General features: G+C 35.4%; 1 protein-coding gene across 18 annotated transcripts in view; it reads left to right on the forward strand.

Moving 5' to 3' along the window:
• nrxn1a (neurexin 1a) overlaps nucleotides 1-26,057 on the forward strand; it is a 317,361-nt gene that overhangs the window by 88,817 nt on the left and 202,487 nt on the right. For 13 of the 18 annotated variants that reach the window (XM_056468880.1, XM_056468881.1, XM_056468889.1 and 10 more), the window contains 3 exons: nucleotides 17,233-17,534; nucleotides 18,299-18,322; nucleotides 19,549-19,710. In XM_056468880.1, the coding sequence (XP_056324855.1) occupies nucleotides 17,233-17,534; nucleotides 18,299-18,322; nucleotides 19,549-19,710 (488 nt within the window). The remainder of the gene's footprint in view (nucleotides 1-17,232; nucleotides 17,535-18,298; nucleotides 18,323-19,548; nucleotides 19,711-26,057) is intronic. The other 5 variants (XM_056468884.1, XM_056468886.1, XM_056468891.1 and 2 more) reach the window with 1 other exon arrangement.

Consider the following 26,057-nt stretch of genomic DNA (forward strand, 5'->3'; position numbering starts at 1 on the left):
CCCTGCGTTTGTGTGGGTTTCCTCCGGGTGCTCCGATTTCCCCCACAGTCCAAAGACATGCGGTACAGGTGAACTGAGTAGCCTAAATTGTCCGAAGTGTATGAGTGTGAATCAGTGTGTGTGGAAGTTTCCCGGAGATGGGTTGCAGCTGAAAGGACATCCGCTGTGTAAAACATGTGCTGGATAAGTTGGCGGCTCATTCCGCTGTGGCGACCCCGGATTAATAAAGGGACTAAGTCTAAAAGAAAATGAATGAATGGGGAAGAATCATATATTTGCATCCTCTGAGATTCTAAGAATGTTGCACATTGTAGTTGAAATCAGGGTTCTTCCACCAAATACTGATTTTTAATTTCATCTGAAATTAAAATATATATAGTTTTGCTTTGTCTAAAAATGAAAATGTTATTTCTTGCTAATGTATGTGGAAAGCATTGTAAATAATATTTTTATTTTAAATGTGACTTAAAAGGTCTTGATCCATACTCATTGAGTAATTGCTTTATATTTCTTTATTTCACATTCTTCAGAGATATAAACACAAACATTCTTCAAACACCTTCCTCAATGTGTATTTTAAATTGGAAAAAAAAGTTATCAGAATATACCTCCCGCATGAAACTATAACTAATATCGCAATTTACAGTAATAAAGTGTTTTTGAAACATGCTATAGTTGTTGTGTTTTCCCCACTGGAGATTGCTTCAGGTATTCCTACTGAACTGCAACTCCCAGAACTCTTTGCACTCATCAAGTCATGCCACAGCTGACAATAATCCGAACACTAAAGGCTGATTTATACTTCTGCATCAAGTGCACACGTACAGTATGCTCCGACGCAGCCTTCGCGCCGTCGCATAGCCCTCACCATGGTGACGCTGACACATACCTCTTAAAAAATGTAACTACACATCACAATGGCGCGTAGTGCAAGCTCTGTGATCCACTTATACATAAGCTCTGTGGAGTTTGATCCACTTATACATTAGGGTAGCGTTCAGAAAAAAACAAAACACCACCGAAGAAACTCAATACAGAGGACCATAAAAACCTAGTGCCAGCTAGCATTTCAGAAGTGTTATTGCAGAGCAACACAAACTGAAGTATAAATGCATGGCAACGCGCAAGACATGTGCCGTGGGACACGCCAATCCCCTGATGCAGAAGTATAAACCAGCCTTAACACAAAGACACAGCTGTAGCTAATCTCCACTGATTACATGGATTATTTATACACTTCCCTTTCACATTCACATTGCTGAGTCTTGTTTATCTGCTAATATTACAAAGTATTTCCCTTCCGGTGTTTTGACCTTTTTGCTTATTTACTGTTTTTGATGTTTTGCCACCTAGCCTGACCATTTTTTGACCTTGCTTTTTGAGTTACTTTTATGCTTCTGTTTGTCACAATTTCCTGCAAAACCTCCCTTTAATAGACTGCATTTGGATTTGCATATCAGTTGTCAGCGTCCAATAGTAACAGCAGTAAAGTTCCTGAAATAATCTGTTATACAGTGCTCAGCATAATTGAGCACACCCCATTTTGAAATTGAATATTTTTATCTATTTCTTAGTGAATATAGGCAACGTATTTTGGTGCATTTAAACAAAACAGATTTATTAAACAGATATATTTATTAAAATAATATTTTAGTCACTAAACATATTAAGAAATTGAAAGATAATACAATTAAATTTCACTACAAAATTTTCACAAAATTGATACATTTTTTTGCTTCTCATGATTTGACCTCTTTTTTAAGTTTGTATTTTAATATTTTTCTATAACATATAAATTTGGGTGTGCTAGTTGTTGGACAGTAAGTTATTTTGTTAGATAAGCTCCCGATTTGGCTTCAGAACTCACTAATCTTATGTATGTGCACAAATATAAAATTGAATAGCTGCCTATTCAAAATATGAATTTAAAAGATAGATTTGGGAGGGGTGAACTTATATATGCTGAGCACTGTATTAATTATATAGTGCTATGATAGTATAACAACTAGGGTAATATAAACAAATTACCCAATACTGAACAAAGTTTTCCACAATTGTGTGTATTATATTATCCTACAAAACACTCCAGGTTACTGTAGTACAAACTAAAGTATTTATCATTTCAATTAGTTAATGTTACAGTATGTTATAGCATTTATTAATAAAGTGTTGTGAATACTATAACATATACAGTATAACACACTTTACTACCGTAAGGTTCAAAAACACAAAAGTATTTACTACAAATTACAAAAGTAGTTAATTCATGATGTCTTAATACAACAAAAATGACATTTGAGTCAAACACAAAACTATGAACAGGTGTATTTATAATGGCATAGTGCTCTCTTAGTTTTTTCCATCTATGCATATACCATTGTATAGATTAAATATATTTGGTATTTCATATCTTGTGATCCTCTGTTGTTGTAAAGAAAAACATGTTTTTTTTTTTGCTTGATGATACTTCAAGCCCCCCTGTATTTTTTTCCATCAGATATTACTCAACAGCTTTTCACTCAACAGACAACGAATCAAATATCACCCCTCCACCCTCCAAAATGGATCATTCTGCCATTTTGAAGAAAGTGTAATTTCAGTAGCCGCCTCGACATCGGAAATAATGAACCAGCCAGTCTTTTGTGCTTTTTGTATCTTTCGGCGTCTGATCCCATTCACCGGCAGATTTATGACGTGAGGAATAATCAATCAAACAATAAATCAATATTCCGCAAAACACATCTGTGGCTAGTCAAGTGTGAAACGCTCCTCCGTAGCGCCGGCTCAGAAAAGCTTGACGGGTCTCGGCTGCGCTCTGAGATGGAGAAATTTTGATAACTGGCCTTATCAAGGTCGGAGCGGCTAAGCAGACTGAATAAACTTGTCACATGTAATATAGTGTTCCGTCTGAACATTTGGAAAAAAAAAAAAAAAACACCAGAGGAAAATTAATTGGAATCATGGACGAAATAGTTCTTTGCTCACCGACAATGTGTATTTCTATTATGTCAGTTGATGCAGTGGATGTACTCGAAGGCACTTCTTAGTGGCTGAAAGTGCTCACTGGCAGCTTAACTAGACCTCAGAGTCAGTTTAATGGTATCGTTGCTGTCCACGGTCCATAGCCCCTGGTATATATTTAGCTTGGGTAATTGCGGTGTTATTATCTTCTGTTGTTGTCACTCCTGTTGTTTTTCTTGCCGTTGTTAGATTGAGGCTCGGCTGCGGCTTCGGAGCTGCTCTCATTAACTCACTATGCTATCATCTCCAGTGGCAAAACAAGCCAGCTGAGAGAGTGCACAGCTCACTGGGAGCCACTTAGACCTTTACTCTCCTTTACTCTTATAGATCCTATATACTGTATCTGTAGAGTTGAGGTACATGTGTGTGGTCATTATACTTCTCTCTATATACTGTTCGCATTTTAATCTCCTGCTTGTCCACGAGCAAGTGACGTATCTCTGTAAACCAATAGTTTTCAGCTGTACGTTTGTACGCCTTTTGGTATCCTTTTGTTGTGCTAGGTACCCTTCCGAAATGGTACCTAAAAAGTGGTATAGTACGGTTCACTTTTAGGTACCTTTTGACAGTGGAAGTGGCCATAAAAGCATACCAAACTGTACCCGTATCGTATCGTATCGCACTGTAAGTTTTTCATTGCTAGTTCATGTTAACACACAGTACATTAATTCATATTAATAAGCATTAATTTGGATTTTAATAATGCAGTAGTAAATGTTGAGCTATGATTATTAATAAATGCTGTATCAGAATTGTTCATTATTAAAATTATTAAAATATTTAATTGTGATTAATCACCATGAGTTCACTTGTGATTGATTGCAACTTAATAGAACAATTTATCTGTTCATGTACCTTAATTTAATATAATGTTGCATTTTAAATCTGCATAATAATGATATTAGAGACACTATAAAAAAAAACTGAAACATAACGTTATTTTATAGGCATGCACCAAAATTATTAGTGTGTTAATTTTAACAGGATTAGTAATTAACTGATAATAAAAAACCGTAGTCTACGGTTGTTTACAAATTAACATTAGCTTCAGTTTTATAATTAAATATTATTAAATTAATTTGTTGATTTAACAATGTTTCTTGTTCTTAAAAAAATAAAAAATAAAACAAAACATATATATATATATATATATATATATATGTGTGTGTGTGTGTGTGTGTGTATATATATATATATATATATATATATATATATATAGTTGAAGTCAGAATTATTAGCCCCTCTGAATTATTAGGTCCCTTGTTCATTTTTTTCCCCAATTTCTGTTCAACAGAGAGAAGATTTTTTTCAACACATTTCTAAACATAAAAGTTTTAATAACTCATTTCTGATAACTGATTTATTTTATCTTTACCATGATGACAGTACATAATATTTTACAAGATATTTTTCAAGACACTTCTATACAGCTTAAAGTGACATTTAAAGACATAACTAGGTTAATTAGATTAACTAGGCAGGTTATGGTAATTAGGCAAGTTATTGTATAATGATGGTTTGTTCTGTAGACTATCGGGGAAAAAATAGCTTAAAGGGACTAATAATATTGACCTTAAAATGGTTATAAATAAATTAAAAGCTGCTTTTATTCTAGCCGAAATGAAACAAATAAGACTTTCTCCAGAAGAAAAAATATTATCAGACATACTGTGAAAATTTCTTAGCTCTGTTTAACATAATTTGGGAATTTTTTTATTTATTTTTTTATTCAAAGAGAGGCTAATAATTCTGACTTTAACTGTATATATTAAAATAAATCATATTACAATTAGTAAAAACTTTTTCTTATAGAATTATTTTATCCACTTTTTAAAAAGTTATTCCTAAATTGACGAAGCTCTTTCACATTTTCAGCCTTTCAGTCTTTAGTGGCACATCATCATATTTTAACCTCAGATTTAATATTAAATAATATTAAATATGTATATTTATTTAATGATTTAATGGGAGTAAAATATTCCTGTTTTTAAATGCTTCTTGTGCTCACATCCTTTTAATAAAGTACACTTTTTAAATTTATAAAAATTACTTCATAATGATTTGATGCATTTTAAAATATAATAGCATGATTTTGCCAGATGTTACTGTCTTAAAGTACGATCATTCGTCATATGATCAGCAGTAATTTTAATGATAAAGCTGATTTGCTTTTCAAATTTTTTTTTTCTGAAAATGTTCTGATTATTTATATTTCTTCTTTCTTTCTAAATAGAAAATTTAAAAGAAGAGCATTTATTTAAACAACAACAACAACAACAACAACAACAACAACAACAACAACAAAAAAGCATCTTTCATATTCCCCTTTGGTTATTTGATCCAATTTACAGTATGGAACAGTATACTTTACCTAATATAAACCTCATGCCGCATTTTGAGTCTGTCAGCAGATTACATTTAATCCTTTGAGGCATGGTGTATTGTGTATACACACAATAAACATACAAACAACACACACGTCCACATATTTGTGCAAATTGTTTGGGGACATACTTCATCTACTGCAAATTGCTGTGGAGAACTATGCTTTGCTTGAAATTTAAGGTTGGAGGCTCAGGGAAAGAAGGTGTGAAAAATGGAGAGAGGCGAAGTGAAGGCAGGTGATAAATGATAGAAGACTTGGATGTGTTAAGGAAGAGAGAGAAGGAAATGTGCGAATATACATGCATGTAATATGAGCTTACTTAATTGCTTCTGCTGCTCCCCAGAAAGCCTTGCAACTTCAGAATTTTCAAAAACTTCAAAAGGAGTTTCCTCACGAAGCAGCAAGGTTTTTTTTTTTAGAAAAGAAGAGTGCCTTGCAGGTCAAAACAGAAGCATTATTGTATGATTTTGTAAAGGGATAACAAAAGATTTTCTAAAGCTTATTCCAAACTATTATGACTCTTTATTTCTTGCATGAAAGACAAAATAGGACAATAAGCCAAATATGTCTTTGTGACAACAGCCCGGCTAGCTCAGTCAGTATAGAATGAGAGTCTTAGGAGTTTGCATGTTATCCCAGTGTTGGCGTGGGTTTCCTCTGGGTGCTCAGGTTTCCCCCATAAGTCCAAAAACATGTCTATTCAGTCTCTATGGTGAGCCTGTACATTTAAACATTTAAAACCCAAATAATGGTTCTTTATTCATGTAACATTTATAAATATTAGTGCTCAGCACTTCTAATGTGTATTGCCTCATCTTGTTGAATCGCTGAAGTAGTGGTGCCCAACTGAGCAACTGACTTTTTATTCCTTCACTTTTGTCAATCGGCGAAGTTTGTTCCTAGCCTCTGTCGCCACTGGCTTGCTTAGTTTAAGACTTGTGGAGCTGCGCATGGATGAATTTGCTCTTTAGTGTTTGGACTTTCAGCAGTGAAATTTAAACCACACTGAACTGAACTAAACTGAAATTCAAGTCTGCAAACTGTACTGAAGCAGTTTCAATTTACTAGAACTTCTATGTGAAGCTGCTTTGACACAATCTACATTGTAAAAGCGCTATAGAAATAAAGATGAATGTCTTCTCAATTATAAGTTACTTAGGACAAAAGCGTGTGCTAAATGACCAAATGTAGGTAAATCAAGTAATTTGTGTGTAAAACAAATCTCCTAGAAAACTGTTCTTTGGATTCACAAACTCTTCGTAAAACAACAAATGTTAAATGTACATATGTATATATTAACGAACTCTAATAATTCGTAAATAGGGCATGTAGGAATTAGCATATCCCTGCCCATAAATTGCACACTGTAAAAAGTGATTGGTTGACTTTTCTGTAGAAAACATTAGTTAGTATCAAAGTGAGTTAATATGTTGCGTTAATATTATTATGTGAATGAACTGTGCATAATTATAAATAAAAAAATAAGTTAAGTCAACTTAACATTTCCAAGTTATGGGTTTTCCCCTTTTTTTAAGTAAAGTCAGCTTGTCACTTTTAAGACAATGGATTTACTCACGTTTTAAATTAAGTAATTAGTCACTTTTTACAGTGCAACTACATAAGTTAAGTGTCCTGAAACAAATATTTTGGTTTCATATATTTCATATATGCAAAAGTCTAATAGGCAATCTGCCTAAAAATAAATATTCATGCGGGTCCACTGTGTTTTAGCCAGCTTCAAAATGCCAGGCTCTTTTCTGAAAATAGCCAGCTGGTGGCACTTGAGAACATTTTGGTGACAAAGTGTTTTTCCAGACATTTTGGTTACTATGATTTGTAATCCACGGCAATAACATACAGTATTAATAGTGTCTAATTTTGTGGAATATTATTGATGTAATCAATACTGTTAACTTCCCTTTTGTTGTTAAATCATAAATCAGTGCAATATATGTATTTGTCCTGTTTCCTCCTCTATTAATTGGACGGCTGGGTAAAAAGTGACTAGGATAAGCTCTGTTTTACCCAAAGTTAAGGTTATCAATTCTCAGCTATATAAAAAAGCAGACCTGTTAGCCAAAAAGAATAGACGTTATATGCAAAATATACACATGCTACGGATATATATATATATACTAGCTTACATTGGTAAAATACAAACGTCAGAACAGCTTTATGAAGGATTTACACAAATTCGTTTTGCTGGTGGTTCACAAATGAGGCCTAATGTATCTATACAATGTTAGAGATACCTGATTTAATGCAGTGGTCCAGTTGGTCTTCAATATTAAATAAAACAACCCCACACCCTCTTCTCAAGCAGATAAAATACAAGTGGCTAAGCTATTACTCCAATGGGTTTGTAAGTAATCTTGATCTAGTGGACCAGCTTGAAGAAGTGTATCCTCCCACTAGATTTATCTGTGCCCAGAGCCTCAGTCTCCTTTTCAGCCCTACTGTCGTTTATCTCCGCTCTTGTATTCCCTACAGTGTGAATGGGGCCACGGTGGTAAAGCTATATGTGGTTCGCCATAACATACCTCTAGAGAGCCCATAAAGGACGTTTGGCTAAAACCCAAAGAGAGGAAGTATCAAAGCATACAGATGAAATGAACGCACGGACTGGCTGTGGCCACTGAGGTACAAAATTGACAGGTGTATCATTTACAGTTTAGTCAATGGCAGTGTAGTGTTTCTCTGCGGGTGAGCAGGGGTTATAGCTTTGCATTTGCTCACATATTAATTTCATATAACTGTGAGCAAACACACCGTAGACAGCTTTGACAGTTTATGCCTGTTTAGTCTGAACAGAAGTAGTCATTTCTACAGAAGTAGTCTTTTGTCTGACATTTATTACAGTGAAAGAGATTTAAATGTCGAGTGGGACTTGTTTTTGTATTGGGAGAATTGATTAGATGTGGTTTGCTATTGGTTGATCTTGTTTGAGTGACAGGTAGTCCAGTAAAACATCATCAGAGATAAGAAAAGATGTTGGTAAAGATGGAGGGAAAGTTATTTTGGTTATGAGAGTGCATTAAAAATATCATTTAGAATAAATACTGTAATAATCCATAAGCAAAATTAAGAATTGTCAATTTAGGTTTCAATAATTTGCCTACTGTTAGAGAAGCTGCTGTGAGGCAAACGCCGGTCTATTATTACAGATCATTTAACCTAAATCACAGCAGTGTCCATCTGTGAAAGACTTGTATGCAGAAACATACATCAGTGGGCACACAGCTGTCCTTTCCAACTTTCCAACATTTTTTAATATGCAAAACTGTTTGCTAATCGTAGCAGTGGCGAGTCAGAGTCAGTTGTAAGAGCAACAAATAATAACTTGACTTCTAGTTAATCATTTGGAAAAGTGGCAGAAGGTAGATTTTTCAGATGAATCATCTTTTGAACTGCATCCCAATCATCACAAATACTGCAGAAGACCTATTGGAACCCAAGATTCTCACAGATATCAGTCAAGTTTGGTAAAGGAAAAATCATGGTTTGGGGTTACATTCAGTATGGGGGCGTGTGAGACATCAAAAGCCTGAGGTACCAATACATTACAAATCACAGGAGAGGGCAAATTCTTCTGCAGGATAGAGCTCTTTTCTCATACTTCAGCCTCCACATCAAAGTTCCTGAAAGCAAAGAACGTCAAGATTGGCCAGCCCAGTCACCAGAGCGAAAAGACGAAGAATAAAAAAAATAGTAATAATAATAATAATTAAAAATATGTATCTGGACATACAACATAAGCTTCAGGTGGCATTTACCTTTGTCTACAATCCACCACATTGTGTATCTGATAAGGGAAGTCAAAATATGACCAGAAAATAGTCTAAATGAAGATGTTTTTTTTATGTAAAAATATTGACAACAATATAAGTGGACCCCTGAGAACAGAAGAAAATGGGGAAAAGACAGTTTTTGATCCCTTTAACATATTTAGATTTTATTCTAAGCTGTCGTGTGGTGTAGTTTTATAGAGCCCTAAATGAATGATTTTTATGTTCTGCATTAATTAATAATGTTGACTGTTTAGTGAAGCTTTATCGGCTTTGTTGCTTCTTAGGCCCCTTGAGATTGTGCTGTTGTATAATTGGTAAAGGTGATTTGATTACACAATTAATTTTGTACTCTCTTTGCTATTAAATATCACATTTTAAATAACATAAAAACAACAGTCAGATGGAATAAGAAAAGAAGTCGGCTGCTGAACAGAAACGAAAAAAAAAAAAAAACAAATTAATGTATTTTCACCCCAGCAGCACTGCTAATTAGACAGATTCTGTCATAATGCGTTCATTGCATGCAGCATAGCACAGACAATTAAGGCAGACACTATTGTCAGATTTTTATTTTTATGTATTTTTTTTTAAATCCCACCCTTACCCGGGAGGCATCAGATCGCAGTTTTCATAAAGCACTTCTTTCAGACAGTGTCATGGTGTGAGGGAAACCATACAGGAAAACATACTGCAGCTTGTGTTCCTGTAGCACGGGAGTTCTCAATGCTTGAGTGAATGTGTTCGGCGTTCACACACTGTCGCCTGTAGCAGCTTCCGAGGTAACGAGCCCGCAGACGTGCTGCCCCCAACGTTCCTGTCTAAATTTAAGCTGATGAAGAGATAATTGCTCAGTCAGCAGCAAACCAGGCATCACTCCACAAGTGCGAACAGAAGCTAAAGCAGTGCTTCTCAGCTGGTTTTGTTGTTAGAATTTATGTTGGCCGTCACGTTGAGAGCCACCACCAAGAGTTCACTGCAAAGTTTGGAGACATTACGTGATGTAACAGTCCTGAAAGTCCTGTAGGTTGTACTGTACGAGCATGATTTTGTCCTTTGGGAACCATTTTGATTGTTGGAAGATGGGTAGAAACAAAACATGCCCTGATAGCCCCTCCAGAAATGCATTCCATGTGACCAGAATTAACGAAAAGTCGTTTCGAGGGGGAAGGAAGATTGTGGTATTTCATAACAGATTATGAGAAGGACACATTTTTTATAAGAAATTGAAGTGCACAGATACATAACAATCACTACTATATCAGGTTTGTAGTCTTGTGGAAGGGGTGGTTCTTTTTCTCAAAAAGTGCACCTATTTGCAGTTATTAGCTTCATTTTCTATTTATTTACGAGGTTTAAATACTGCATTTTAATGACATGAAACACTTTTTTGTTTAGATAGCTTGTTGGATGATCATCAGAAAAAAACTTTCTGATGTACCAAAACATTTTCTTAAAGATTTAGAAAAAATACACTTTAAAATAGTAACTTGTTATATGATTTATCATTAAGAAAAAGCAAAAAGGATTTGTTATTTATTATTTATTTATTTTAATTAAGAACTGTAGCTTTTCTTTATTAATTAGGCAAATAACAATATGGCCAGCACATTCAACTTTCCTCTTTTAAAAGTTGGCCATTTGAATAAAAAATAAACAAATAAATAAACAATAATAATGTAGAACTTCACAATTCTTCTAGATTTTTCTCTTGTAAAAAAGGTAAAGTTCAAAATTCACAGATAACAATAGCCTAATTAGTATTACAATTAACTTTAATATGGGTCACCTTTGGTGCTTTACACCTTTTTGTTGATCATTGTTTGTTTCAAGAATAAGGTCCAAGATTTAGAATAAAAGTTCCATGTAAAATGTTTTCTCTATTTAACAACAATACAATAGCTCAGTAGTGAAAGATGACTGAACTTTCGTCAGATTATGTTTTCTTGCACAGATGTTGGACTCATAAAAAATAACTGTTTGCATTGGCCAAAACTGATTAGCTGAGGTCAACAGAGGATTTCACTTGGTCTTGAATGGTGATGGCGATCGCTCCATATTTTAAATTCCTGTACAGAGGGGTCATGTTTTGATCCTTGATTAATCTCATGCAGTCAAGTGATGCGATTTCGCAGGTCAGAGTTCATCAAGCTTGAACTATCCAACACAGCGATCTATGAAACTTAACGCACGACCTTGTGTTTTCGGTCTGACGTGTTTGCATGCATATGAATGTAAGTCTAAAGGGAGAATAAGTCCAGTGTGACTGCAGCCTAACTCACTATAAATAACCAGAGTTTCTTACTTCAGTATTCTCCTTGAAAAATCCCCCCTTCCACCCCGACTCCTCCTCCTTTCCCTTTATAGGGCAGCAAGGCATCCCAATGGTAACACTGTTGCCTCGCAGTAAGAACGTCACTGGTTCGAATCCTTAACAGGCCAGTTGATGTTTCTGTGCAGAGTTTACATGTTCTCCCCGTGCTCGCGCCGGTTTCCTCCCACAGTTCAAAGACATGCATCATACAGTAGGTGAATTGACCAATCTAAATAGCCACCACAGTCGAGCTTTTAACCAGTGCATCTCTACATACATAGCAATTCCTAATTTGTCATTAGACCTAAATAAGGGGGGAGTTCTCGAGACCTACCTGAGCTTAAACTCTCCTCTCGCCCTGCAAACGGGAGGGAGCCCCGGGCTTAACGATCTCATGAGCTCAGGGCTCTCTCCCTGGACAGCATGCCTCGTTTTATAATCAGTCAACAGCTAAGTGTGAACTCTTTAATGTTAGACAGTGTTATGGTGATTTTTGAGGACATGCCCCGTGTCCTCATAATATCCAAATGCTTAAAATACATACTTACCAGGGTCTTTTGACATTCAAAATTTGCCACAGGTTTCCTGTAAGTGTTAAGTTTATGGGTAGGAGTAGGGTAAAGCAATATAAAAAGTGTTTTTGGTAACTCTTAATTTTTATGGTTCATTTGAGTATTAGTTCACTGTCTGCTTAATATCTGTTGATACTGCTCCTTCAACAGACAGTTAACAGACTATAAGAAACTTTGCAAGTACATGTCAACTTACACTAACCTTAACCCCAACATAACAGCCTACTTATAATCTAATGAGAATCAGTTGGCATGTAGATGCAATGTAACTTAAATTCAACAAATGGACCATCAAAAAAAATGTGACCGTGTTTTTTTTGGAGTGTAAAATGCATTACATTTATGGAGAGTCCTTGTAAACCACATATACAAGCATGTGTGTGTAGTAGTTAGATGTTATAGGCCAGGGGTCACCAATCTTGTTCCTGGAGGGCCGGTGCCCTACAGATTTTAGCTCCAACTCTAATCAAACACACCTGAACAAGCTAATCAAGGTCTTACTAGGTATACTTGAAACATCTAGGCAGGTGTGTTAAGGCAAGTTGGAGCCAAACTCTGCAGGGACATCATTAATACTCCAGGAGGAAATGGTCATCACAGATATATACATCTTCAAGTGACTAAAAATACAGCATTTGATGTCAGACAGTATTGAGAAAAAAAGAAGAACTTGAGTGGGTATGGATTGTTTGGCGAATGTAAAAGCAAGCGTTACAAAAAGGCAGTTTTTCAGAGATACGGGAATGCCAATTATATTAAGCCTGACAGCAAATGCACAAGTGATGTTGCTCATTCCGAATGCAACAAGTCTAACCAATCAAAAACAGCCTGTGATATATGGTCAAAAAACAAATGCAATAATAAATTACAGCTGTTTCCGAAGCAAGAAAATTGAGTAACATAAATAAGGGGAAAAGTACTCTACATGAGTGTAAATAGAGGTACTACTACATATAGTTTCCATGACGTGTACAGAAATGGGAACAAATAGCATCTTGTTAGCGTAAACGGCAAATGGAAGGTAATTTACTGTCTGTACGAAGGGTAAATTATCTGAGCAGTGGCGGTTAGAGAAAATAACCTTTATCAAGGGTGGTGTAAACAGCCTAAAATAAATGACAAAAACAGGTAGGACACGAGCGGAAAATATGTATGATGTTAAGCAGAAATCAGAGCAAATTGCCATGTGCTACTGAGCAAAGTAGTGATTGGAGGTCACTTTTATCCAACGGATGGTTTAATGCTGTATTTAAATGAGCTTTCCTGGTTATTTGCTCTTGAAGATGAAGATCTGATTTCCCGTAAGAGTATTTGCAGAGATCAAATCTGATGAGCGAGTCGCAACGGACACCGATGGCAACGAAATACTCATAAAACACTCCGTTACTGGCATGAGAATGGGGATTTGAAGGCTATTTTGTAGTTATTCTGGGCATCCAATATATATACCTGTGTGAAACGATGTGTGTGTGTGTGCGTGTTGGCTCAAAAGCCTGCTACTCTGTGGGCGCCTTCCTGCACTGAGTCACATTATAGCTGACTCAGTGGTATATAGAGGAGGTGGAAGAATGCCAGATACAGCACCACCCTTTGGCTCTTTGTGCACAAACACACACATACACACTTCATCAGCCGAGGCAAGAAAAAAAAAAGGTTATTTAACTCGCAGTGGACACAGGGTGGGTGATGAAGGATGGAGAAAGAGATGGAGTAAATGAGCCTTGTTGATATCTCCAGGGTTTATCATAAGAATATTCCAGATAATTCCAGAGCAAATGAGCTGCTCTTATGGTGCGTTGGGTTAATTGTGTTGCAGATTCCTGGATTTATGCTAATTCGGTTCAATCTTGCTGTAAATTGCCTGGTAATGGCATTAATATTCTTGATGAGAACTAGACTTGGCTCTGCTCCGTAATAATCTAATTGTGTTTACCGGCAAGAAGAAGGTAGCTGGAGATAAAACTTCACACGTTATTAATGGCTGCCTCTTCAGTTAATATTTTAACCAAGTTCCCAAAATACACTCGGATCTGGGTGACAGTCGGAGCTGTTTGCGCAAATGGGAAGAGGAGTGAGAGTGTGTGCATGCCTGGGTTTTGTGCCAGCGCGCTTACAGTAATGGGTCCCGCTGACTGATTTGGTAATTATGTCCTGATATGTGTGGCTGCTTTATTTATGGTCACCATTATCAAGGACCTTGGTTCTCATTTATGAGCAAGATGGCTCTGACCTCAATCTCATAGGTGTGTGCGTGTGTACTGACAGCAACCAATCACTCTCTGATTGATTGTGGTGAGTTTCTGCTGCGTTTGACCTCTTTGGTGCGACTTCGGGCTGGATTTTGGCTCTGTACAGGTAGGTAATTTAAAAATAGCAAGTCTTGTGTTCTGTAAGCTTGGGAGCCAGTGGATGGAAGGTAAGTGAGGTGGGATGAAGGGCTACATGTGCTTATTTAGGGACAATGACATACAGTAAATGAGCATCCGAATAAGGATATATGTTCATGTGGTTTGATTTGTAAAATATGGTTACATTTTTTTTAAAAAGTCATGGGATGCAACAAAATATGAACCCATTTTTGCATATTTAATGTATTTTTAATGTATATAAAAAGCATTTTTTATTTTAAATGTCATGAATTATTATGTCATAAATATCAAGGTCTGGGGCAGCAGTTCCACATGGCATTTTGCAACCTGAACTATACCTTGCCTTATAATAAAAAGTTCAAACGGTCTGATATTTTAAGAGATTTATTAAGCTTGACAACAGTCATGGGTCTTTGTGGATCTTTACACTCATGTCATTTCCTTAATTTCTTGCATATTTTGGTTTGATCTCATTACTGTTGTTGGTTTAGTGCAGGGGTGCCCAAACTTTTCTGTATAATGGGCCAAAAACCAAATATCACTGAGAGACGTTGGCTGAAGGTATATATACACTCTCAGAAATAAAGGTACACGAGCTGTCACTGGGGTGGTACCCTTTCAAGAGGTACACATTTGTACTTAAAGGGTCCATATTGGTACCTCAAAAGTATATATTAGTACCTAAAAGTTTTAAGAGGAACACTTTTGTACTTTTTAGATACTAATATGTACCCTTGAGGTATTAATATGGACCTTTAAGGTGCAAATTTGTACCTTTTGAAAAGGTACCACCCCAGTGACAGCTCGCGTACCTTTATTTCTGAGTGTACCGAACTATATTATATTAAAGGTTGCCATGGTTAATTTCCTAATTTATTGGAAAATTTGACTTATTTAGCTAATGCAGTAAAACATTTCAAATGAAAATGTATTACAATGAAAACAATAAGTCCCATTTATGGAGTTCAATGCTAAATACACTAGTCATGCAGAATCTGCTTCTGCTTTGATTTGTTCTGATCTGTCAGGTGACAATATGTACAGATGGGGCTTTAAGAAATGCACATCTCAGGGAACAGAATGCCATGACTAACCGCGGTTAGCCGCAGTACTCAGGGAAATTTTCTGACTCAGGAAATACATTACCAAAAGAGGGCAACCGAGCTTAATTCTCAGTAGTCTCGAAGAATCGAAGCCGCGGGTGGCTGTTTCTCCATGGAAAGTGGAGGTGTTTTCTCCATGTTTTGTTCATATTTGCTAATACATTTAGTGAATACATTTCTGCGCGTGGGATAATTGTGTTTATTGTTTTCTGATAAGGGAAATAGTTTTATTTTAGACAGAGTATTGCTGACTTGCCACAGCCATTGCTCTAATATTACATTTTTGACTGTAGGCCTACAGTACATACAACACGTTTCACAGAGCTTAGTTAAATGTTCTTTAATTATGCTAGTTATCAATAAACTATTAAAGTCAAAATGAATGGTAAAATACAGGTTGTAATTTGATTTAATATAGTTTAAATAAATAAATAAAATAAAATTTAATAGCTTATATACTGTAGGCTAAATAAATATAACATATTTTTAAATCAAATAAATAGGCTGTTTTCTGAAAAATTACCATGTGCATGTTTATTCCATCGAATTCAACACAAATAAGATAAATAAGTATATCCTGTGTATTTGAAGAAGCGGTCAATCATGCACTGAAAAAGTGGGCTGTAGCCTATACATTTAAACCAAATCTGATTAATGTACACCATTTAATTTCAGTTATTTTCAGTTAAATTTCAGTTAGCTTTTAACGATAAAACAAACAAACAAAAGGTTGCATTAGATTTGAAAGAACAATCTCTAAACCATCCCCAGAACTCACCTCGTCTTCTCAGATGGAATGATGGGCCAAATCAAAGGTTACCAGGGGCCAACTTTGGGCAACTCTGGTTTAGTGGGTGCTTTCAAATAATCATATACAGTTTTCCTCTAAGAAATAGTAATATTTTGACGAATAACAGGTTAAGTATGTTGCAATCAATATTATGTTGCAAAACCCTGACTTTTTTACTTTCACTTGCTTAGTTCATAAATTGCATTTTATTGTGTTTTTGAATCACTGAACAGATAGATAGCATCATGATGTATACTGTACCCCTGTATTTGCTCATCTTTTCAATTAGTCTTTTTACATTGCACTGTATTGCTTTGCTAGTTTGGTATGAAATGGGAAAATTGCCATGATTTTGCTTACTTTCTTGTGCAAACATAAATGAAGATATTTTTAATCAAATCTGATCAATTTCTGTCCCTCCAGTGAATGTCTGTTCACCTAAAACTATGATGCTTCAAAACATTTCTATAGAGAACATGAAGTTGGCCATTTACTCCAATAATAATAATAATAATAATAATAATAATAATAATAATAATAATAATTATTATTATTATTATTATTATTATTATTATTATTCTAAGGTGACATAGCTGGTTTATAAAATAAGAAAATTATTCAGTAACGAATCCTGTTTACAGTGTTTATATTTATTATGGAAGCTCAAGCATGCTTGCTTGATACGTGAGAACCAATGGCATTTGTTCTTCAATGCTTATAAAAGCCAAACTGATTTCTTAAGGAATGTTTTGAGGTGTGAACAGACTTTTAATTTAAATAAGTATATGTATTTGCTTAATTTAACCAGTGGTTTGAGTTTAATGTTGTTGTAGAATGAAATTTTAGGATCACCCTTAGCTTACATATTTTGCTTTTTCTTGTGTTCTTGCAGAGAGAGAAGAATATATGGCCACATTCAAGGGTTCAGAGTATTTCTGTTACGATCTGTCCCCGAACCCCATCCAGAGCAGTAGCGATGAGATTACGCTCTCCTTCAAGACCCTGCAGCGCAATGGACTGATGCTTCACACCGGAAAGTCTGCAGACTACGTCAACCTGGCGCTGAAGAACGGAGCCGTCTCGCTGGTCATCAACCTGGGCTCTGGGGCCTTCGAGGCCCTGGTGGAGCCCGTCAATGGGAAATTTAATGACAATGCCTGGCATGATGTGAAGGTTACCAGGAACCTTCGTCAGGTAACCGCGCAGAAAAGGCAGAGTTGGAGATTGGATACATTCCGATTAGTAGCACCAAACTAATTCTTCAATCTAGATTTAACACTCTTTAATCAAGACATGCACGCATAGTTGATGGGTTTGAAGGTTGTGAGAAGGTTCTAGGCACTCATCTATGCAGCATATAGTAGAATTCTTAATATAGAAGTATTCATGTAGAAGTGATTGAATTGAGCTTCCATACATGACTGAACGTACCAATAACCCTGTTCTCCTTGACTAATATTTATATGCAAGCGTACCCATATTTTACTGTCACTATTTGATAGCGCCACCTCTGACTAGGTTACATGAGTACGTCAGCTGTCAGCGTTTGAAGTGTCAAGACTCGGGAAAGATCCGAGCAGTGTGGCAGAGTTGGATAGGACAGGCAGTAAACATAAAAAGCTCAGTGGTGCGTTCTGTCATCAGTAAAGTTAGCGGAGTGCCAGGAATAGGAAGAGACTAGAGTAGACTAGATTCGTCCCAGAGGAACTCCACGGTGCAGATCTCGTCTGCTTCTCCTTTCCTTCTCTTCTTTTGCCCTTTTTAAATGTTTACTAACCTGCTTTTGGGGAAAGAAACTAACCTTTCATCCATGGAATGTGTCATTTACTAACCTGTTACCTCTTACTAACGTGCAACGCTGATGTACTAACCTTTGGCAAGAGACCATCTTTTTTGATTGAGGAACGGTGTTCTGTTCACAGTTTTTTAATTTCCTTTCTCCCCCCTTTTCCACAAAGCACTCAGGCATTGGACACGCTATGGTAAACAAACTACATTGTTCGGTAGATATCATTCTAATTGTTTCTTAGTTTGGGTTTGCCGTGTGTCTATTTTCCTTTTTTTGAATCGTAGACATCAATACTAAACAAAAAAAGGGGGAAAATGCGGTTGGTACTCTTTACGCTTACTTCCCCTGCCCTGCCCAAATTCCCCTTTTCCTTTCTTTTCTTTTCATTAGTTGGGTTTCCTCAGCTCTCTTTGTCCCGTCCATCGTTTTCTTTTGTCCTTTCCTTTGACTTTTGTTAGGTTATCTTGCATCTTTTTGGTTTCCTGGGTTCTTTTGCATAAGGTTTTGCTCACCACCGAATGGTCTCGGCTGGCTGGCTCTGAGCCTTTTCATTGGTCCAGCTAGCTTTGAGGCCCCGTTGTTCAGCATGGTGTGCATCCTGGCCACCCCGTGTACTAACACCTCTGCTCCATCAGTAACATTTGAGGCTGGCATGGGTGGCCGGTCATCCCGTCTGCTTTCTTTCTCATGTGAACACGCTTCTGCATGCGGCACCTCTACTGTGATTGGTCTTCTCATGAGCTGCGTCCGTCTGTCCGTGGTGTTTGTGTCCTTCTCCCTCCCCTTCTCTCTCTCTCTCTCTCTCTCTAACACTCATCTAACCTGTGAGACGATTTGTTCTCTCTAACCAAGCATTGTTTTGCATGCCGAGAGGGAGGGATAACGAAGCATGCGTCCATTCAACCAGATCTGTGAGATATATTTGCTTGTGCTTTCATTTCTAACCTCTTAGCACGCTGTGTCCTTTGTTTTTTCCTCATACAAACAACATTGAAACCTGCTGAAAACTACTCACACGCACTGGATTCAAGCGATACTAACTCTCAATAACACACATACTACTAACACCATTTTTGTGTCTGCTGATTTACTTTTGTGTGCTCGATTTAAGTGGCACCGCTAACTTTGAGCCTGGGCTAATGTGCCGCAGACTTCCTCAGATGACTTTAATAGAAGTTAAACACACCAATCTAGAAAGTTAAATCAGTAACAAGTAAGAATACCTGAAACAGACATGAAAATGGGTTCACATTTGAAATCAATAAAAAGAGAAAAGCACTAAATAAATAAGAACAAAAGGAAAAAGAAATCTAAACAAATCCAAGCATTCAAATCCTTACGAGGGGGACCAAAGCCCTGTAACAGTATTGAAGTTATATGTGAGTATAGCGTGTCCTTTCCCTGTGCTTTGTTGTCTAGGTTACAATATCCGTGGATGGGATTCTGACCACCACTGGATATACGCAAGAGGACTACACCATGCTAGGCTCGGATGACTTTTTCTATGTCGGTGGTAGTCCCAGCACTGCCGATCTGCCTGGATCACCCGTCAGCAACAACTTTATGGGCTGCTTGAAAGAGGTAAGAGATTTGAAAAATTGCTCCTTGGAAAAAATCAGATCGTTCCATCCAAAATTATCCCTGTAATTTAATCGCTGTCTGGTTACGCTGTGTTCTGTGTATTCGTTGACTTTTGGGATGATGGAAAGATATGACCTTGCTGTTAATCCGCTGAATGTATTCAGTATGATTTCAGATATATTTAACTAGTTTATTTTTGTATAAAAAAAAAAAACTTTTTAATGAAAAAGAGATACGACCTTGCAGCTATTCTAGAAATCTACCCTTAAAAAATTAATTAAATTAATATATAGGTTTAACTAGCCTTAAAAAAAATACACATGTGACATATTTTTTTTATTTTGTTGAAATTTAAATATTAAAAAATTATTTATTTATTTTTTTAATTAGCCCCTTTCACACAGTAATACCAGTAAATATTTGGAAAATTTCCGGAATTACTTTACTGATAGATTCAAAAAAGTGCTGTTCACGCAGGCAAGGACGTTTTCCAGAAAAGACCAGTCACACATCTATTCCAAAACATTGGTAAATTCTGACATCATTAATCAGAAATGAGCTCTTTTACACATTTGACATTACAAATTCTGTTGATGGATAAGTATTGAGAACAACTTCGATAAAAACATATGGAGGAACACTTTCACATGTCGAGACTTACATAATATGATATACTGGAGCACTCCTTCATGATCTTGAAGGTAAAAAAACTGCGGTTTATCATAAGCATTTTATCGAAAAGTTTTTACACACTTGGCCTTAAGAAGGAGTGTAGAAACGTTATCAGACTAACATCTAGCAGCTAAATGTGTCTGGAAAAATATTCAAAGACTTTTATTTCCATAAACAGCACGGATGTGAATGTGTCTGAAAGTTCTGATTGGCTGCAGTAGACGTCTCTTGTCAGCGCGTTCTAAAATTTTCCTTCTGCATTCACACAGAGCAGCATTCCGGGTAATTACTGGTAATGTTGCAAATTCTCTTTCCCGAAATTGGCAGAACGAATTTACAGGTATTTTCACACATACAGACCTTTGTCGGTAAAAATTGTTGGTCATTTTCCAGAAAGGTCTGTTTGTGTGAAAGGGGCTAAAGTGATACTAAAAAATGATTTATATTCATTTTCATTTTGTTTTTGGAGTTGATTTGATTTTTTTGGTGGTTTAAATAATTTTAATATTAGGAATTTTAGCAGACATTCACTTGTAAATATACTTAAAAAAATACAAACATAAAACTTACATTTTAACAATTAGACTTTCAAAAAAAAAAAAAAAACAACGAACAGTCATAACAATAATAATTAAACAAAAATTAAATATGCATTCCCCCAATCAACTAACCAACCAACCACCAGTGCTATCCAATGGAAAAAATTGCTTCTAAAGGCATAGTAAACACATTAATCAAAAGTTAGTAAAAAGGAAATCAAAGGGGACCACAATTTTTCAAATTACAAAATCTTGTCCAGGGTATATCTGTTTGTTTCCAGATGTAACGGCCCCGTTAACGCTGTCAGCCATAATTTAAGAATTGGAACTTCTTTTTTCTTCCAAAACAAAAGGATACCTTTTTTTTTTTGGCAGAGATCAACCTATATGAAACAAACTGTTGTTGTACGTCTCAAAAATTCTTCGGAAACTCCAAATATAAATAATACAGGATCTGGTTCAATCGCAAACTTTTTTGGAAATATTTTGTTCCAGAAATTCTGTAATTTGGGACACATAACGGAAATGAGACAGGTTGGAATCTAAAATCTAAGATTTGGCACACAATAGCGACACTTCTGGAAATATTTGATGATCACAATTTTTTTATTTATTTTCTTTCTTTAATATTCGTTTGTCTACTAGCTAAAATGAAAGAATTTGCACTAATTTACAATAGAGATCTTCATATTTTAACAGATATTCAGATCTTATTTATTTACATTTATTTAAATCGATAAATTATTAGTCAATTAAAATACATTTCACTTGTAACACACACATGCACTCATCCAAAGAATGTCACCCTACTCAAACAGCATTGCATCATTCAAATGTATGGTTTCATCGTTTCTTTTTTTAACATTAGACTGATGTCAGCATTGTGCTGCAGTCTCAGGAGTGTCCTTCTATGTTATATGTCACTGCACATGCTCTCTCTGGCCTGTAGAAACTCATAACGCGTCACGTACACAACAACTGAGGGAATTATTAATCACTCGCCACAGACTCAAGAGCCCAACCACAACAGCAGAGTTGAAACGCATTCTCTAATTAACATTGCTGATGAGCTTTCCTCACATCTGAAGACTGTTAATTTGAAAATGGGTCACAGATCGTCAACAGTGACAGAACTAACAAATAAACAAGAGCGCGACAAATAGGATAAATAAGTAAATAATACATTTAAAGAGGTAGTTCAGCCAGAAATGGAAATTCTGTCATCATTTACTCCCTCTTCACTTGTTTCAAACCAATTATTTTCTTTGGTTGAACACTCACACAAAAATATATACAGTTGAAGTCAGAATTATTAACCCCCCTTTGAATTTTTAGTTTCTTTTTTTAAATCTTTCCCAACTGATGTTTAATCGAGCAAGGAAATTTTCACAGTATGTCTGATAATATTTTTTCTTCTGGAGAAAGTCTTATTTGTTTTATTTCGGCTAGAATGAAAGCAGTTTTACATTTTTTAAAACCATTTTAAGGTCAATATTATTAGACCCTTTAAGCTAGATTTTTTCGATAGTCTACAGAACAAATTGTTGTACGGTTCTTTGTGAGGAAAGAAGAAGACAGGGTCGGCGTAAGGTAGTGACAAGGTTTCTTTATTTTTATTTCTTTTCGGGGATCAACAACAAGCTCCACTATGTGGTGGTTGTTGCTTCGCTCTCTCTCTCCCGACTGGTCTCTCTCGCTCCCTTAAGAAGGCGTCTCTCCGACCCAATCACTAGAGAAAGCAGGTGTTATTAATTATTTCTGGTTGGGCTACTGACCAGCCGCCGGTGTCTCCATTCTCTCTCTCCCTCTTTCGGGTGTTCGGCCACGCTCTCTCCACCACATAAATCATTGTTGTACAATAACTTGCCTAATTACCCTATCTTGTCTAGTTTTCCTAATTAACCTAGTTAAGCCTTGAAATGTCACTTCAAGTTGTATAGAAGTGTCTTGAAAAATATCAAATATTATTTACTGTCATTATGGCAAAGATAAAATAAATCTGTTATTAGAAATGAGTTATTAAAAATATTATGTTTAGAAATATGTTGGAAAAAAAGTCTTCTCTCTGTTAAACAGAAATTGGGGAAAAAAAATAAACAGGGGGGCAAATAATTCAGGGGGGCTAATAATTCTGACTTCAACTGTATATTTTCAAGAGTGTTGAAATCAATCTGGGTGCCATTGATTTCTATTGCATTTTTTTTTTCTAATTTGGATGTCAATGACAACCATATACAGACATTCTTCAAAATATATATATTTTTTGTTAAATAGATGAAACTCATAAAGGTTTGGAACCACTTAAGTGTGAGTGTTTTCATTTCTGGGTGAACTATCCCTTTAAAATGAGACACTGTAGGCAAAAACTGTTTTGTTTTATTTTTTACTTCTTAGTTTTGAGATTTTGGGCTTTTTGACTTTTGATTAAATGTGTTTTTTTTCCAGTCTAGCCTAAAGTAAAAAAAAAACATAATGCACTTTTAAATGTTACCTTTGTCGCCCTTAATCATTTTGCTTGTAGGTTTGATAACCATTTTTAAAGCCATTTTAGTTCTCGGAATGTGTTTTTCTCCTCCATTTCAGCAGAATTTACATACACCAAACTGCACAGTTAATCTGTATTCTGAAGATTTTTACATTCATTCATAATTTACCTGATTATATATCCTTCATTATACAAAAAATCAGCAAAATCTGCTCTGTAAAAACACTAGACTCTGATATGTCTAAAAAGCTAGAAGTTTGAACTTGACTTCATTCAATGTTCAGATTGTTGTGCTAGAAAGGTATGCAAATTAGCAACTGTTTAATGAAACACAGCCTCATTTGCATATTTAAATAACATTTTTTATCAGATGCAATAACATTTGCAACAGATGTAATCAATCAACTGGGGAATTATGGAGATAACTATTAGTTAATGTTTTTAACCCATTCACCTGCAGAGTTCATGTGGAAATGAGATTCCAGCAGTATTTGGTGGGACTGTTGCGTCAGATTATCGGTCCACTGCCTCTCATGCTCTCGACATGAGCTATCCGTGATCGTAAAGCTCCTGAGAGGGAAACGGTGGAGAACATGTTGTCTCATCCATCAGCCTCCATCCTCCATGTTAGACTGGTGTCCCAGTGGAGCAGCATGTCCTCTGATGCACCAGCTGCTGAAGTGAAGAGCTGTTCTCACCGCTAGAAAGTCGCAAACATGTTTGACGTTATGAGCAAAAATTCAATGACAGCTGTTTGGGCTGTATATGTTTACCGTTTTCTTGATGCTTTGCGTGAATTATGGGAATAACTCCCTTCGAAAGTGAAATGTTTTAAATAACTGTGATTTCAATGGTAAATTGACTGTAAAAATGTTTTGTAAAAAATATTGTAAAAATTATGAATTAATAAACAGTAAGTTGCCTTAATACAGTAATGTAGTCACAATACTGGAATTTTTTACTTCGTTACAATACCTTGAAAAATATCGATGCTCAATACCATTATCAATAACATTCCACAAAATTACAAGTATGCAAATTTAGATTTTTTTTTTCTTAGTAAACAAGGCTATCGGAATTAGGCATATTTTCTGTCTTCTCCAGTCATGATAATGCAATTTCTAACTTCTATTCGATACATTGAAAAATACTGATACTCAATACTATTTTCGATAGCATGTGGAAAAAATTCCACAATATTAAAAGTATGCAAATTTAGATTTTTTTTAATGTAAAAAAGGCTATCACAATTAAGCATATTTTCAATCTTCTCCAGTTACGATAATGCAGTTTCTAACTTTGATACGATACCTAGAAAAATATCGATACTCAATACCATTTTTGATAATGTGGAAAAAAATTCCACAACATTACAAGTATGCAAATTTTGATTTTTAAAATGTAAACAAGGCTATCAGATTTGAGCATATTTACAATCTTCTCCAATCACAAAAAACAAATTTTTAACTTTGATACGATACCTTAAAAAAATATCGATACTCAATACCATTATTGATAGCATGTGGAAAAAATTCCACATTTGAAGTATGCAAATTAAATTTTTTTTTCTACGTAAACAAGGCTATCGGAAAATGGCATATTTTTAATCTTCTCCAGTCATGATAATGCAATTTCTAACTTCAATACGATACCTTAAAATATATCAATGCTCAATACCATTATCAATAGCATGTAGAAAAAAATTCACAACATTACAAGTATGCAAATTTTTTAAAAAAATTCTGTGCAAACAAGGCTATCGGAATTAGGCATATTTTCAGTCTTCTCCAGTCATGATAATACAGTTTCTAACTTTGATACGATACCTTGAAAAATATCGATACCCAATACCATTTTTGTTACCATGTGGAAAAAAATCAACATAATTAAAAGTATGCAATTTAAAAAAAAAATGTACACAAGGCTATCAGAATTAGGCATATTTTCAATCTTCTCCAATTATATCTAATTTCTGATTAGCACAACAGTGCCTAAATTGATGTTTTCGACCATTTTTGATTTTTTTTTCTTGTTAGCTAAATCTCTAAGGGAGACTACCTATGTCCACTCCATAGGGAGATTTAAAGGGCAAAAAAGGATATCAACAACACTTTACTCGGCTGTAAAGTCAACACAACACTAGCCAATTAGTACAACACTAAAATACAGTGAATAACTGTAAATTGACTTTCTCAGAATTCCCCGCATGACATTTTAAAGGTTTTTTTTAGTTGTTGTTGTAATTACCATGTTTATTTTTTATTTTTCTCATCATTGATGTATTTTAGAGTAAATATTACATAATTTTTGAAATATAACATTTATTATATTATATTTTTATGTGCATAACCATTATGGTGTTTAGTGTAGTTGTGTGAATGACACTGAGCACCTTACGGTATTAGTAAGTTTCTCTGCTTGATGAAAAACTTTATGATGAGCATTGGTTCATCATGTGGATTTCTCTTGTGTAACAAATGTACAATCTGTAGACATTGGTGCTTCAAAACATTGATGTGTAACATTAGAAATAATGAATTGCGATAATTTACTGTACCATTTTGAAATTTTAATTATTCAAAATTAAAAATTGTTTTTAATTATAAAATTCTGGCTATTACAGATGCCTTTTTCAACCGTGTATGATTATT

This window comes from Danio aesculapii, chromosome 12 (assembly GCF_903798145.1).
Source record: "Danio aesculapii chromosome 12, fDanAes4.1, whole genome shotgun sequence".
Taxonomy (NCBI): Eukaryota; Metazoa; Chordata; class Actinopteri; order Cypriniformes; family Danionidae; genus Danio; species Danio aesculapii.